This window comes from Chanodichthys erythropterus, chromosome 16, assembly GCF_024489055.1.
Source record: "Chanodichthys erythropterus isolate Z2021 chromosome 16, ASM2448905v1, whole genome shotgun sequence".
Lineage (NCBI taxonomy): Eukaryota > Metazoa > Chordata > Actinopteri > Cypriniformes > Xenocyprididae > Chanodichthys > Chanodichthys erythropterus.
In genome coordinates, this window is record NC_090236.1 from 10,105,114 (window position 1) to 10,122,377 (window position 17,264).

The window sequence follows — 17,264 nt, forward strand, 5'->3', positions numbered from 1 at the left end:
CATAAGTTAAAAAACAGTTATAAAAAAGCATTGGCATGTAAGGAAATCCTAACCTTTATCCTTAGAGCAGGGGTGTCCAATCCTATTCCTTTAGGGCCACTGACCTGTAGAGTTTAGCTACAGTCCCAATTAACACACCTGAACCAGCTAATCAATGTCTAATTAGAAACTTCCAGGCAGTTGTGTTGAGGCAAGTTGCAGCTAAACTCTGCAGGACAGTGGCCCTCCAGGAATAGGATTGGACACCCCTGTCATGGCACATCATCAGCAATAATAAATATGACTCACTTTAAGAATGAAATGCCTCCAAACTGATAAAAATGAATTGTGTTACTATCAGTTTACAGATTATGGCATCTAGCTTAAGACTGAGGATGTAAATAAAATTCTTAACATTTTATAATCATTCTCATACCAAAATCAAATACTGATACAATCAGATTTTAAAAATGCCACCCTCAGGAACAGGCCACATTATCCACTGGTCCTCAATCAAATCTTACTCAAACCTCCACACACTTGCTGTGTCACAAACATCTCGTTGTAGTTTTACAAATCCATAACTCTGGTATTTTCAACACAACCTTGATAAGTGCCATACGGTGACCTGCTTCATCTCATGCGACCGTCTTCCACACTCCAGAGCCGAGCGGGAAGCTCTTGAAGTCTTTAGCATATTGTTCCACCTGCAACATCCAGGTGTGTTCACACAGATGTGATGTAGCCGTTGTAGATGTCAGTCTGTGGATGAGCAGTCTCATGCATCATGATCTGAGTAACAGTGACCTGACGCTTTTTACTGGGACTCAGGTGAGTCTGGGTCTGCCATGTCCACAACCTGCGCTTCAACTCTGCCTGTACCTGAAGGAGGAGAGAAAGTATTTCTCATACTTAAAAGGAAAGTTCACCCAAAAATGAAAATTTTGTAATTAGGTACTCACCTTCATGTCGTTCCAAACCAATAAGACTTTCGTTTATCTTCGGAACACCAATGAAGAGCTTTTTTTGATGAAATCTGAGAGCTTTCTGATCTGCCACAGACAGCTACGCAACTGACACTTTGACACTTCAAAAAGCTGATCACTTTATATGATGAACAGATTGAATTTATTCACATATAAACATTCATCAACTCACACATCAGTTTTTGGTAAACGGAAGCTCAAGCATGTTCACTTGATGTGCAAGAACCAGTGAGGTTCCTTCTCATGTTATGCAGTACGAAACAATGAGGTTCATTCTTGTGTGTTACGCAGCACTTTTGAGCTTCCGGAAGAGGTTTGTTCTTGGTTTTCGTTTGAGCTTTTGTTTATATGTGAATTAAAGCCTACATTCAATCTGTTCATCATATAAAGCAATCGAAGCTCTTCAGAAAATTTGGACTAAACCGTTGAATTCATATGGATTAGTTTTACACTCTCTTTATGAACTTTTAAAGCATCAAAGTGGTAGTTTCGTAGACTGTCAATGGAGGGAGATAAAGCTCTCAGATTTCATCAAAAAGATCTTCATTTGTGTTCCGAAGATGAACGAAAGTCTTACAGGTTTGGAGTAATCAATGACCGAATTTTTATTTTGGGGGGAACTATCCCTTTAAGGCTCCTCCATTCTGTAGTTTTTGATGCGAAATCTGGGCCACCAATGTTGACAGATTTCACAGAAAATTGCTTTGAGTAGAAAAAGCCCTATTCAGACGGGACTAGTTTTCATGTTATAGAAATTCGTGTTTCACAGGCATACTTTGTGATTTTAATCCTGCTCGAATCTGTCTTGTCTGTGTTGTTCTTATACAACCTCAGTAAAAAATCCAGGGCATATTGCCTACTTTTTTTGGCAGACTCAACGGTCCTCTGAGAAATCTAATCCCGTCCGAATGCGAATTTCTGTGATTGCAGATATTGTATTGTAGCCCAGATAGCACACGTACATCTGAGCATCTACTGTGTAAAAACATCTGATAAACATCTCAGTTTTACATACATTTTAAATCATAAACATCTTAAAGACATTTTCTAAAATCTCTGTGACTGTATATATTATATTGATATCTTGTAGAATTTTTCCATTATGGGAATACTTACTTCCCCGTTGAGAAAACAATAAAGAAGTGCCACCACAAAACCCTGTGAGTAAAAAACAACAAGACTTTCAGGAATAAAATCAGACATTTCCACATTATTGAATCTGTAAAATAATACTGAGCAGATCAACTTTTCATTACAAATGAATTTATCTGTACCTGGAAGGATCCCAGGCCGAGTTCGATGTAGAACCGGGCTATTTCACCCGTGTTTTCCGGCAGAAAGGCAAAAAGAGTGTAGTGCATCCCAAACAGAGGAATTAGAAACAAGGTGGACTTGGCCAATCTCCTGTGTGATTATCAAAGAAAATCATGAATCAATTATTTGATTTAAAGAGGTCATATTATGCTCTTTTACAAATTCTTGATTTTGTTTTGGGGCACTACTAAAACAGGTTTTCATGCTTGAAGTTTCAAAAAAATATTATTTTTCACATATTTGACATTGTTGCAGCTCCTCTCTTTCCAGTCTGTCAGTAACGCTCTGGGTAGCGTTTCCCAAAAGCATCGTAAGCCTAAGTTGATCGTAGCTCCATTGGTTTCAATGGAGCTACGATCAACTTAGGCTTACGATGCTTTTGGGAAACGCTGCCCTGTTTAGTTCCTGTCTCTATGAAGCCCCACCTTCCAAAAAGCGCAATGTGCTCTGATTGGCCAGCTGGACCAGTGTGCTGTGATTGGTCATTGCCTTTTAAGTGTGTCTGGTAAATGTCAAGCCCCTTACCATAACTGCAAGTTTCAACACACTACTAACACAGCTGAACCAGGCCTCATCCCTTTATTTTTGATTTAGAGAATAGCCAAAAGTTAGTGCCTGCATAAATGCTGGGGTTGCAAGGTCAAGCCCAGTGGCAGTATGAACTTAAATGGCACATAATCAAATTTGAAAGACAGATCTGCACTTTCAGAAACCAGCAAGCCTCTGGATAATGGGCTAAATGCAATTTCTCTTCATTTTTGCATATACATTATCAGGAGGTACAGGTATTAAGACACAACACAAGACACTAAAATAGAAACTCACCTTTGCATGAACAGTCAAGCTAAATAATATTCATGCATGAAGCACAACCTGGCAGCGTGTAAAGCCGATTTCTAGTGAACAGACATTTTGCAGCGAAGTGAAGATATGCGTTTCTCTCACATTAACACATGCCATCTGTCTGATTCTATCCTGGTTTCATCTAGAACAGCATGTAATATGTTTACTTTTTAGGGTTCCCATCATGGGGTCATTTTATGGATTTAATTTTAATTTTGTTTTAACTAATTTTGTTTAAATTTTATGAATTAAACAGCTTGTTAACATACTTTATCACTAAATAACCCATTAAACATGACAGTATTATGCACTCATTTAAGGCATTTCTCTGTATATAGAACCTTTTTGGCATGAAGTGTTCTTTAAAACTGAGTTAGAGTTCTATATAGAATCCCGTTGAATCTTCTTTTCTGTGCAAGAGTGCATTTTTAGTTTGACAAAAGCAAATATTTTAAAGACAAAATGCAAAATGTCTGGCAAGAAATAATTATGACTGGTATTTTTTTATTTCAATTCACCCACCATTAACAGGTCTTGCAAAACATTCTTTTTCAGCACTTCTTGCACAGTCTAATTTGACTCACATGAAGTGACCCGTGTCATTGCCACCAACTCCAGGACTTTTCAATTTCTGAACCAAGATTCGAATCACATTTAGGAAGATGATGATATTAGCCTGTCAGACAGACATAGAAAGAGCTACATAACAGTAGAGCAGGTGATATATCAGGTAATATCACTGTATCTGTTTGAATAAATGTAAAATTCGAAAAAAAAAAAAAAAAAAATCAAAATCTGACATACAACAACATCATAACTCACAAACAACGATGCTGTGATCGGTCCTTTAATGATCCACCAGATGTTCATATTATCTGTGTCATCCCAACATCTGCAAACATGAGAAAATTATTTATTGTAATAACATTAAACTACATTTTCAACCCATTTTTTTCTGGGAAAAAAATGTATGGCAGGACTTTGCCAAAAAGGAAAGTCATTTCAGAGATGGAACAAGTTCTACTTTTTGATGAAATATTACAAAGACAAACATTTCTCTATTTTTTGCACCAATAAATAATTCACAATCAAGACCAGGAAAGTGTCTTAAGAAAGTAAATAGGGTCAGTTTGGTTTAGTTTCATGATCATTTTAAAGTTGAAGATGTGACATACCCTCTGTTATCAAAGAATTGTCTGGTCAACACCCACACGATCAGCACAACTAATGGGACACCTACAAAAAAAATAGACAATGCATACTTCTACAAATTCACATAAAACAACCTGCAGGTTTTTAACATATCATTTGTTTCAGAACAGATCTCAATAATGTGACACATAGTGTTGGGGTAACACATTACAAGTAATGCAAGTTAAGTAATCTGATTACTTTTTTCAAGTAACTAGTAAAGTAATACATTACTTTTAAATTTACAACAAAATATCTGTTACTTTTTCAAATATGTAACACAAGTTACTTTGTTACATGATGTTATTGATTAAATGTGAACATGCATTTACTCATCTCACTTGCACAAAAACAGATTCAGTATTCATCAAAATGAATAAAAACAGTGAAATGCAAACTCAGAAAATTACGCAAACCTGCAATAATTAAATGTTAAATTACACAAATATACTTTATGCATTTAATCTCACTTTATTAAACAATGTCTTTGCTGCTGACCTTCGATGATCCAATTCAACCATACTAATAAGCAAAAATGACTTTAGATTAAACATCACATTTGTGTTTCATGTTTTTATTACTGAAGTAAAAGTGTTGAACTTTCTTCTTCTGTCCTATTCTTCTGTGATCCAGAATGGCAGCACAGCTGAAAGGTTTGTTTGAGCTGCGCCCTCTACTGTACAGACGGAATTTGAATTTCTTTCAGCCTGAGGCTTATTCATTTCACTTTTGGTGTGAAAGGGCTTTTACATTTGCCAAAAACATCATTATTTTTTGTTGTTTTTTAAAAACAAGACAAAAAAGCAAGCCCAGCACGGGTGAGAAAAAGTAACGCAAAAGTAACATAACATTCCTTTCCATCAAAAGTAACTAACATAGTTACTTTTTTAGTGAGTAACACTAATACAATGTTGTAACGCATTACTTTTAAAAGTAACTTTCCCCAACACTGGTGACACAAACTGCTCATTTGTATACTCATAGTTCCTCTAGTACTCAAATCTCGGCAGACTGCCGGAGATGTTCATCTTTTAATCTGATTACACAAAGCCTTTCTCCAGGAAGCCATTTTTCAGGATGTACCAACCCCATCCTATTAGAATGTACCACCAGAAGTACTTCCTCTGTGAGACGAACGTGAGGGCGAGGAGCGTCTGCAGGTACATGCCTTCCACCAGCAGCCAGAAGTAATTAGTCAGGATGCAGAACTGGAAGAAGGTTACAGCAATCTTACACGCTACCTGTAAACAACAACACACACAGATCCACAACCATCCCCTGCATTGGAAAACATCATTTAAACATGAAAAGGTTTACTTTAATAGCAGTGTTATAACTTAATAAAACTAAAAAAACTAATAACTGTTTTTGGTAATTGAAATAAAGCTAAAATTAAGTATTATTAAAAACTTAAACTTTAAGTCTCACATGTGTTTTTTTTTCCCACAGAGGACTTTCTTTTTCTTGAAAATATGTTCACACTAAGAACGATAACTACAAGATAACCATAATGATAACTATTAGCATCAACACCAATGAAAGATAATATTCTTTTATTCTAAGCGTGCTGCAGGTTTGTCGTCTGCTGCTTTAAATGCTCAAACTCTTTAAAGAGGAATGGATTCTGATTGGCTGTCAATGTTTTTATCATTCATCAGCTGGAAAAAACACTGAAAGTGATTTCAACATTAACGTTTCTCTGTGCCGTTATCATTATGTGGACTCTGCTATTCTTTTGTATTATTGTTATTCCAACATTTTTTGATCTTTTGTGATGTTCCATAAATAACTGGCCTACAAACAAAATTGCTTATAAATCTCTTTTTATGCTATGTTATTGCCAAATTGGATTCAATCTTTTTACCAACTTGTTTTCTTTCAGCTAGCACATGTTTTTTATTCCTATCTGGAACTGAATGATTGTAGGCCTCACTGATCTGAGCTTACGTTTCACTTACGTTTTTTGAGCTGAATAAGCTCGATAGAACTTTTTTCTTTAAAACACTGCGATGCATGAGCTCAGATCAGTGAGGTTTATAATCAATCAGCTTCAAAAAGAAATTCAAAGCCTGTGCTAATTGAAAGAAAACAAGTTGACAGAAAGACTGAATCCAATATGTGGTCATAATATAGCATTATGAGAGATTTACAAGTAATTAAAAAGGCGGGTCATTTCTGACCCGAAATACCAAATAGGTAATAGGTAAAGGATTTTCTGCAATGCACATTAAATGAAAACTGTAAATGCTGCCTGGGCAACCATTATAAATACATATGAATAATATGAAGTTGGAAATAGTAAAATCACTAAAACTGAAATACAAATAAAACTAAATCGAAATATTTTAATAAGCAAAAACTGAAAAAAGCACATAACAAAATTAGTAATTTACTAAAATTCAAATTCAAACTGAATATATAAAAATAAAAGCTAATTCAAAATATTTAAACATTTAGCAACGACTTACAACTGACAAATGACAGACACAATACTTGGTACTTAATGTTTTTATGAAGCAATAAGCTAGACATCCCTTGAATAATGTGATCAAATCAGAAAATAATGTGCAATAAAAGAAACTATATGTCATTGATTACAAATTAACTATGGCATATACACAAAGCTTACTGCAAAATATTCAAATATAGTACAATTAGTAGTTTAAGAGTGAAGGGATTCTATGGATTCACATCTTGCCATGGTAGTTTTTGATTGGTAATTCTCTTCCGGATAATAGGTCGTTTAATCCTTCACAGTGAAATTGCATATTCATTAATTTAGCAGACGCTTTTATGCAAAGTGACTTTTTGAGGGTAATGTGAACCAGTGAATTCTTCATCGTACAGAGATGCTCTCACTCACCGTGGACATTAAACAGTGGTCCTGAGTTTCATCTGAGAACAGAACGGCATCTTTGACGAAGACTGCACTAGCCCGCAAGATGAAGGAAACAAACAGATTGATGTGTATGTAGTTTCTGGTACAGTGGAACTTCCTGAAATGAACAGAACATGATAGGTACTTATAAACATATTATAATATAACATTATTCTGAAGATTGCATACTGAATATTTACAGATATTTTCATTCACCCTGATTCCATTTTGTTTATCACAATTGCTTTTCATAACGATAATATAAAAGTGTTACCTGAAGCATGTGAATATGATAACAGCGGTAATGAGTGATATAAGCGAAGTTGCATATCCTGCAGTGTACAGCTGTTTCAAAGTCGATAAGTAAGTTGTCTGAAAAATAAAGGCAGAGTCTGAGAGAAAAGTCATTTAAGACAAGTCAAACTATTCCAGCAGATTTATATTTCATTATGTGTCAGTAACTAATACCTTGGATTTTGATTAAAACCGACTGTAGTAAAACCCTTCCAGTTCTTAAAGGCCAAAAAATGACTACTACGTATATTCTGTGTAGTTATTACTTTTTTTTTTTTATTTAAGCATGAAGAGGTCAATGACCTGCTTAGTTTTAAATAATCCTAAACAATTTCAAAAAGAAGAACAGGAAACAAAAAGTCAAAGCACCGTGCAAAAACAAAAAACAGCGACCACTAGTGGTCATCATGGGAAGTTCAAGTACACATGCACTGGAAGTCATTCATCAAACCAAGCCACTCCACACAGCTAATGTTTTCAGAATTATGGTCATTGCTGTCAATTATGCATGTATTATGGGAATATATTCACCACAGTCCCAGACTCTGAATCGTCTTCAAATGCACAGGCCTCCGCATATGGAGGATACGGGTCACTCCAGCCATGAGCCGTGCAGTTCCTGTATATAAAACCTGCCGAATAAACAGCAAAGAATTATGGTTTAAAGATGACAAAACTGCAGCATTTGTCCCTGATGGGAAAATTTTCACTGAACTTTATTGCTTGAGAACAGGACTTAAAAACTCTTTTGGTCATTAAAATCTCTCATACGCTTGAGTGCCAAATAAGTCTCAAGTTTGTCAGTTTGTTACAGACTCCTGCTGATCATCCCTCATTTCAGAGAGAGCAGTAAGCACAATTCCCATTTCATAACACTTCCAAAAATACCTACAGATGCCTGGAGAATGCTTAGGGGAAAACATGATCACTACAGCTGGGACAAAACCTGCTGCTGGTTGCATTTCCTGTGGCAGAACAGGTGTTCTTCAGCCCCCATACATGCTTCACGGCTTCACCTGCTTTACCCCGAGTGATCTGAACAGCGGAGCGAGTCTGACCAGCAACAACTCTGAATAAAACTACTTTTAAATAATAAGGTATAGAATAAAGTGGGGTATTAATATGAATACGAACATTGAATCACACACACGTCACACACACATGTTGAGTTTTCATGTTTTATGGCGAGTTTCCATAAACATAATGATTTTTATACAGTACAAACTGTATATTATATATCCCCTAATCCTAAAGTTACTCCTAAACCTATCCATCACAGAAGATGCATTTTTACATTTTTAAAAAACATCATTCTGTATGATTAAGCTATTTTCTTCATGGGGACCAAAAAATTCCCCACAAGGGCAACGATTTGGGATATTGACATCTTTGTGGGGACATTTTGTCACCATAATGTAGGGTTTACCAGGACCACATACACACACACACACACACACACACACACACACACACACACACACACACACACACACACACACACACACACACACACACACACATTTGTGTGTGTTAATATGGCAGACACCATATTTCAAAATGAGAATGGGAGGGATAGATGTAGTACAGATGTAGGCTACAGACAGACGCACACACACATATATGTACATCTGTACTACATCTCTCCCTCCCATCCTCATTTTGAAATATGGCGGCTGCCCTGATTAAGATCTGTTGGTAAGTGTCTGTCATCTGAACATCCTGATCTGTAAGCAGTTCTAGAGGATTTAAAACATTTACAAAACCAGACTAGATTTAATCCAACATTTCCGGATTTAGGGGAAAAGTAATCACACAGATGTGATATACCACCTGATATTTAATATTTAGGGGCAGTAAAAGACGTTATAATTCCTTGTTGAAAAGAATTTTGATGTAATTATGGATTATAAAAATGAATTGTAAAAAACATCCCTGACATGTTTTTTGTTTGTTTGTTTGTTTGTTTGTTTTTTTATGAAAACACTTACAAGCAACGAAGGAAACACAACAAGAGTAAAAGATTAATCTTACATAAGGACTAGGTTAAATGGGGCTGGGTAAAATGATCGACTTTCACATTCGTCGCAATCCTTATTTGACGTTGATATCGATTTTAAAATCCAAAGATCAATTTTGTTTCCTTCACAGCTTTTCATTGACGCCACACCACTGCTGCTGACTCTATTGGCAAAAAGTTACATTCAACCAGAGTCTGCAGTCCGAATTAAATTAGAATTATGATTATGTACTATATAAACAGATTTGTTTTGTTATGCCTTTCACACAGAATGAAAATGTAAAGAGATAGTGTTCAAACTCCGGTCACTCCAATTTTTTGGCTTTTTATAAAGCATTTATTTTATCTGACATGCGACAAGAAAAAATAAGTAACCTTATTTGAATTTAGTAGAGCACTAAAAATCTTCCCCAAATCTGTGTCATCTTGTATTTTCATATATCTAGTTATGGCCAACGAAAATTATTCATGTAGTCCCAAGGCAAATGGATTAAGTAAATTTCCATTTTAGGAATTTAAATTGATTGCATGCCATGAAATTAAGCTGTGAAAAAATGTTCATGAATTGTGTTGCATTAGCAAATTTAATTAACTAAATTTAGCCAGCTGCAAAAATCCATTCTTGAGTGCATATACACAGGTCATCTCAGTGGCAGCTGAATCCCAATATCTCTAGGGTTCTATGACTTTCTGTCTGCATATTCAAACATTCCACAGAATCACTGCCCTGTAACTATAAAGACTACTGACCCGCACAATATTACAATCCCTAACTAGAACTGTGACAGCTTTAAGCCACGGTTATTGCACACCAGCCTTTAGAAGAAAAAAAAAAAAATCTGATGCTGTTTGACAAACTTTTCAAGCGACATGAGCCTGAAGCTCTGTCACACCAGCTGATGTTAAAGAATGACAGCAATGATGAAGAGCCCAAGAAATGCTAGCTAGATAGCTATATATATATATATATATATATATATATATATATATATATATAGAGAGAGAGAGAGAGAGAGAGAGAGAGATAGATAGATAGATAGATAGATAGATAGATAGATAGATAGATAGATAGATAGATAGATAGATAGATAGATAGATAGATAGATAGATAGATAGATAGATAGATAGATGATTGATTGATTGATTGATTGATTGATTGATTGATTGATTGATTGATTGATTGACTGACTGACTGACTGACTGACTGATTGATTGATTGATGATTGATTGATTGATTGATTGACTGACTGATTGATTGATGATTGATTGATTGATTGATCGATCGATCGATCGATCGACTGACTGACTGACTGACTGACTGACTGATTGATTGATGATTGATTGATTGATTGATTGATTGATTGATTGATTGATTGATTGATTGATTGATTGATTGATTGATCTGACCTTGAGTGTTAGAGATATGCTGGAAGACTTCGGAACAGGACACATTAATGAGTTGTCCAGAATTGGCTGTATTCCAGCAGCGGATCCCATCCCAATCGGTCCCACATCCTGAGACACACAGAGGAACTGTCATGACATAGTCAAAATCAGCCTAACAAAAGCTGTTGACAATACAGTATATGCTAATTTCCTTTCATCCTTCTTCCTTTCCTTGACCAATATTTCCAAAGTCAGAAGTTTCCAATTGTATGACTGACACAAAATGATTCAAGTGAGCTAGTGATTAATTCATCTACATTAACAGAGCAGCACCAGTCAGCCTATATTATCTTATAGACGGTTAATTTATATACAAGTCTTAAAGCAGTCTTTTCTCATGCTAACATGTTCAGGTCAGTGATTGCATTGGATGAACTCTTATTGACTGCTCAACCATCTGCATGTAAAACATTTTTTTCTGGTTGCTGCCTAAAGGCATATACAGACCCCAATTAGATGCAACTTTTTGACAACAACTATCAGTGTCTTTATGATATCACTGAATATTCATTAGCTGTACAGGCATCTAGTTTTAAAAGGTCAGTAAACTTCTGTTCCCTAGTCAATATTTGCATTCAATACAAATTCCAGTCTAAAAAAAAAATAGTAATAATGATAGAGTAATAAAGAATGGGAAAGGTTCTAGTATAACAGTGCCTTAAGATATTCAAGACCTCTGTTGCGGAATGACCTAGATGTCTATGGCTATTCATGGCAACATTAATATTTTATACTCAGTTTGGGAGTATCACAATACTTTGAGTAAAAAAAAATAAGGTAAAATACATTCAGGGCATGGATGCATTCCAAATTAACTCAGGAATATGGTTTGTGTAATTGCAAGTCTTCAACAGATTTCAGACATTTGGCAGACATGCATGGTGACATGGATATTATTTGGAAGATGCTTTCTCAATTTAATGAAGTCTATTTTTTTAGACAATAAAGTTTATAAGGCTGCCTGTTCGGGATTATATGCACCATTTAAACCATTTTGGGCAATCAGAGTCCCCATGCAGCATGAGATCTTCCCGCACTGACTGTCCCTCCAATCCACCTTAAGTCAGTGGATGCCAGAGTCCTCCAATGACCTGGAATCAAAGGAAAAAAAACTGAGAGGTGGCCAAACATGCTGCAGCCCACCTTCTTGGCTGCTGCAGCATCTCCTGAGGCACCCAAGACCACTGCAGCACTCCATGAGGAGGCAAAAAGCTTTGCAGCTTCCTCGGCAGATGCCATCTATTTATCACCTCACCCTTGCAAGTGCAGGAGAAGGAGGGCTCCTGTCGCTCCCCCAAATCCAGTGGTCCTGGAGGTCATGTCTCCAGTGGTCCCAAATCCGATGGCCCAGAAGGACCTTACTCCAGTGGCCCGAATCCAGTAGTCCTGGAGGACCCATCTCCAGTGGTGCCAAGTCTGGTGGTCCTGGATGACCAGACTCTGGTGATCCCAAGTCCAATGGTCCTGGAGGACCTAACTCCGGTGGTCCTAAATCTGATGGTTCTGGAGGATCTGACTCCGATGGACCTGGATCCAGTGGTCCTGGAGGACCTAGTCTAGTGTAGCCAGACCTTCAGACTGACGGCAGAAGATCGCAGGTTTCATTGGCCAAGGACCGTCCAAGAGACATTTGACTGACATGGATTGCAACCAATCACAGTTTGTTTTGTTCTGCGTCATGTTTAGGGGCGTGGAAATGTAAAGTTGATGTCCCTACAATAAAAGATCGACGTGCATCTAATAAAGTAATAATTCAAGAACGTTGCACAAACTTCACATACTTTTGAAAATCCAGTGTTTAGTTGATCCTGAAAATCATCATTGACACATTTGTAAACACGACGGCTTTCTTCATCCACGAAGGGTTTGTTGTCATTTGTTTCCAGCTGGACCAATAAAGAATGTGACACACATGTCTCCAAGACATCCTGTAGAATTCAACCAACTAGATGATGACTTCAAAAATCCCGAAATGTTTCCAGTTAAGTATGCCATAAACATCAGACAATCAGCCAACGATCTGTGGAGATTTTTTTCAGCAACTATTGATGTACAGAATTCATTGTGATTAATTAATTTGCAAGGGATGCAATTAATTTGATTAAATTGTAATCCTTTAAATTGCTGTTTTATTATTATTATTGTAAATCCTAAAGTCAAGCTTTTCTCTTCTGCTGAATTGTTTCCAGGCAGACCAATAAAGAATGTGACACACACATCTCCAAGACATCCTGAAGAATTCAACCAACTAGATGATGACTTTAAAAATCCCGAAATGTTTCCAGTTAAGTGTGCCATAAACTTCAGACATTCAGCCAAATGGTCTGTGTGCATGACATCTGAAGCTCAGATTATGGAGATCCTGACTTCAGTGGACCCGAATCTAGTGGTTCCAAGTCTGGTGATCCTTGAGGACCCAACTCGGGTGGTCCCAAGTCCGATGGTCCAGGTTGACCTGACTCCGGTGGGCCCAAATCCAGTGGTCTTGTGGGACCCGATTCCAGTGGTCCAAAGTCCAGTTGTCCCGGAGGACCCAACTCCAGTGGTCCCAAGTCTTATGGACCTGGAGGACCTGACCCTGTTGGTCCCGCATCCAGTGGCCCTGACGGTCCTGACTTCAGTGGACCCGAATCCAGTGGTCCTGAAGGACCCTACTCCAGTGGTCACAAGTCTGGTGGTCCCTGAGCAGCCTGCGCTCCCTGTTACAGACACGGTGGCCATCCCAGAGCAGCCCGCTCTTCCTGTCTGTCCTGTCGTGGGCTGTACATTGCCACTATTATGTGTTGTCTGTCAGTCACGGCCATAGAGGACATTCCTGAGCCACTCGTTTCCCCATCAGGCCAAGGGGGCAGTCTTCCCTCCTTACGCCATGGTTGTCCTGTGTGCATGGGCAGCGCATGTCTCTTGGCTGACTTCCACCGGTCCTGTTTGCAAGACAGAGTCCACTCCAGGGTCCTGCTCTGTCTTGCTTGTTAGATGAGTTATTGATGCTTGATTATGTTTTGCTTTGCTTTATATAAGTGTACCATTGTTAAAAAAGGCAAAGTGCTTCCCTCCTGGGTTATGTTATGGCATCATACAATCTTATAAAGGTCTTATGACTCATTAGGCTGGAAAACCCTGTTTGTAAGCTCCATTTTTTTAAGAGAGTACTGCATTTTGCCTTAAAGACATAGACAGCTTTGTCCATGTATGTCCCTGCTGAGGGGAAGACATGTCCTTTTAAAGCCTGCAGGTCACGGTCAGTCAGACAGACAGTCTATATACGTGGATCAGCAATTTTATAAATGCTGCAGATTGAATACAAGAACTTGTTGTGTGAGAATAGCCCCAACAAACATATTTGAAGATTTTTTTCAGCAACTATTGATGTACAGAATTCATTGTGATTAATTAATTTGCAAGTGATGCAATTAATTTGATTAAATTGTAATCCTTCAAATTGCTGTTTTATTATTATTATTGTAAATCCTAAAGTCAAGCTTTTCTGTTCTGCTGAATTTTGTTTGCATTCAAACATGGCATAGCATATGTTCTATTAACCGACATGGATTCCTAATTTAACTTGCATAGGCAGAACACAATATTGTTGCATTTTACCTTGTTTTAGGAAAGCTCAAATAAAGCATATATGAACATGTGCTGCAGGAACACCATTTCACACAATCTTCATTTCCACTCACACTGTCAAGTTGTAAGAACACAGATCTCCGGAGATTCAAGCTGCCACGTAACATAATTATCATATGTCCTGTGGGTTGAACCGTCTGTCTGCATAAATCTCATTCAACAAAGATCTATTCATAGAACTGAAGTCTCAGGAAGGAACGTAATCAGAACCCCAATCAAAACTCATTTCAAATTAATAATAACTCTGCAATCACTTCGGAGATTATGCTTGACTGGTCTAAAGAGGTTTTGTGGGGATATTTCCCACAGTTCTTAGCTGTTTTCAGACTGCCTGTATGTTATTTACCAATTAAAGTCCTATTAAAAAGGACAACACTTTAATATTAATAGTAATCCATTAACATGACACTACAGAATTGCTCTGTCTTTGAGAACCACATGTCTAATGTGGGTAAATGCTGAAATTCTGCTGAGACCTAGTTTCCTTCCTTTCCCTCACTATATTCAATTAAAGTAACATGGTTAAATGTCTGCATGGTAATTGCACATAATCATCTTTAGTTAACCAGGCCAAGCTAAGAATGAACGCATCAGCTGCTGATATAAGCATATAAGCATTTTTCATCAGTATGATATTTAGTTTAATGTAATGTTTCATCCATACAACCTGTTTGTTGGGACTGGTTCTTCATCTCTCTCTTCCTAGTCTGGATGCAGATCTCTTGGTCTTGGATAAGCTGGGAGATAATAGCACAATCTGGATGGATAGCATGCATCTGAGAAGGAAAAAAATATATAAATCCATATGCACACACACACACACACACACACACACACACACACACACACACACACAAAAGGAATGTGTTTCTATTATAATATGAAGTCTTATCTAAAAGACGCGTAATGGGATAAGGAACAGTTGGTACAGTTCGTCTGCTTTGTTCAATATATAGTCAGAAAGAAAGGATACTTTTTTTTACTTTTCAGAATTCTAGATTTAAAGTCATGATGGAAATTCCAATGTGATTCCTTCAGCGTGTTTACGTATTCGTAAACATATTACCATAAATACAGATGCTCATAACTCAGTAATTGTTTGCAGAAATCTGAACAAGACATTAAAACGAATACGCAAGTTCAGTACATACTGAAAGGAATCTGCTATAATTAGTTTTATATAATGGGCACTGTATAATAATAAATATATCATATATAATGGTCACTATATAATATAAAATATGGAGAAAATGTGTAGCATTAAATACTTACAGCTCTCCAAAAAGTCGCGAATAAACACAGATGTAGAACCTTCATATTGAAGTCACTGTGTGATGAAACAAAGGGACACGAAATATCCCTGTAACTCCTCAAACAGGCGATCTGCTCAATTCAGACTCGACAGAATGAAGTCACACACAGTCGCTCTCTCTTCGACTGATGCGCGTGTGCGCGACCTCATCACAGGGCCGTGGAGCGCGCACAGGCGGATTGACTTTAAATGTAACCTAATTTCACAGCTGAATATATAAGCAGCCTGTTTGTGAAATGCATCTGGAGAATGTTGATCGTTTCAGAGATTTTTTGTAGAGGTAAGCTACTTTTGATTCGATCTTTTGTAGACAAAGCATGCTTGATGCATCAATATTTAATATGAGAAAACATCTATTTTTAGTTTGTTAAACAGGGGCAGATGATTCAGGGGAGAGGAAATGTCATCTGATGAATGTGAATAATTTAAATCAACATTGGTAAAAACACTGAGCCATTTCTAAGGATTTTGCAGGGAAGACCAGGATTGGTTGGCACTGGGGTTGGTCGGCACAGTTTTTATTCATTGTTGAATATCTCTGGTGGAACAGACAGTAAGATTACACAGTAGGTGGAAATGAAAGCCAAGGTTGATAAACAGACATATAAATGTCAAAAATGCTTATAAAACATAACTAAAATTTTGTGGTTTTGCCTCACATCCCCAAAACAAATGCTTGATATATGTTGTGGGGTTGCTTACAGTGTATAAGAATTTTTAATAAACAAAATTAATAACATTTAACCCACATTTGTTGTATATAATTATTTTTGTTTCATTTATTAACATTACTTGCTCCCTTTTAGATTTATTTAAATCACTATGGTGGAGGACTTTGGTTTTATTACATCATCCAAATATATCTATATTTATTTATTTATTTATTTATTTTTTTTCTTTTTCTTTTTTCTTTCTTCTAAATTAGCTATTTTTCCGATGAGGATGATTTTTGATTTTATATTGAAAAAGTGAAATCACCTTGACAGGCTTCATTATCAGGATAATCCAGACCCACTATTAGTAGCCATTAGTAACATCAACCTAATTTAAACAGACCAGGATGGCTGAGTGGTTAAGGCATTGGACTTAAGATCTCCACTCCTGATAGACCCTTTATACTGTTCAAATCTAGACTTAGTATAAGGTTTGTTTTCACACATGACTTAATCCACATTGTGAACAACAACAGTGGCTTGTCAAAGGCAAAATACCTTTGATAAGCACCAAATGCTTTTACTCCACTCAGAAAAGTCACATTACTTTGTCCAGATCTGTCAGCTAGAATGTGGTGATCCTAGTACAATTTATGATGAATTGTTTTCCTTTCTATTGTTTTGCGTTTGAGAGACAATATTAGATACTGTCTGAGACCAG

The 17,264-nt window shown here is 36.9% G+C and overlaps 1 protein-coding gene across 1 annotated transcript; it reads right to left on the reverse strand.

The window, feature by feature from the left end:
* Positions 1-705: 705 nt before the first annotated feature.
* Positions 706-15,895, reverse strand: ghrhra (growth hormone releasing hormone receptor a). Its single transcript, XM_067363377.1, has 13 exons — positions 15,851-15,895; positions 15,246-15,354; positions 10,910-11,017; positions 8,017-8,117; positions 7,466-7,563; positions 7,177-7,309; positions 5,401-5,554; positions 4,298-4,358; positions 3,945-4,014; positions 3,707-3,798; positions 2,240-2,369; positions 2,082-2,123; positions 706-861 (listed from the first exon to the last, which is right to left on the reverse strand). Exons 1-13 carry the CDS (start codon positions 15,893-15,895, stop codon positions 706-708), a joined length of 1,299 nt encoding a protein of 432 aa, XP_067219478.1.
* Between the last annotated feature and the right edge of the window lie 1,369 nt (positions 15,896-17,264).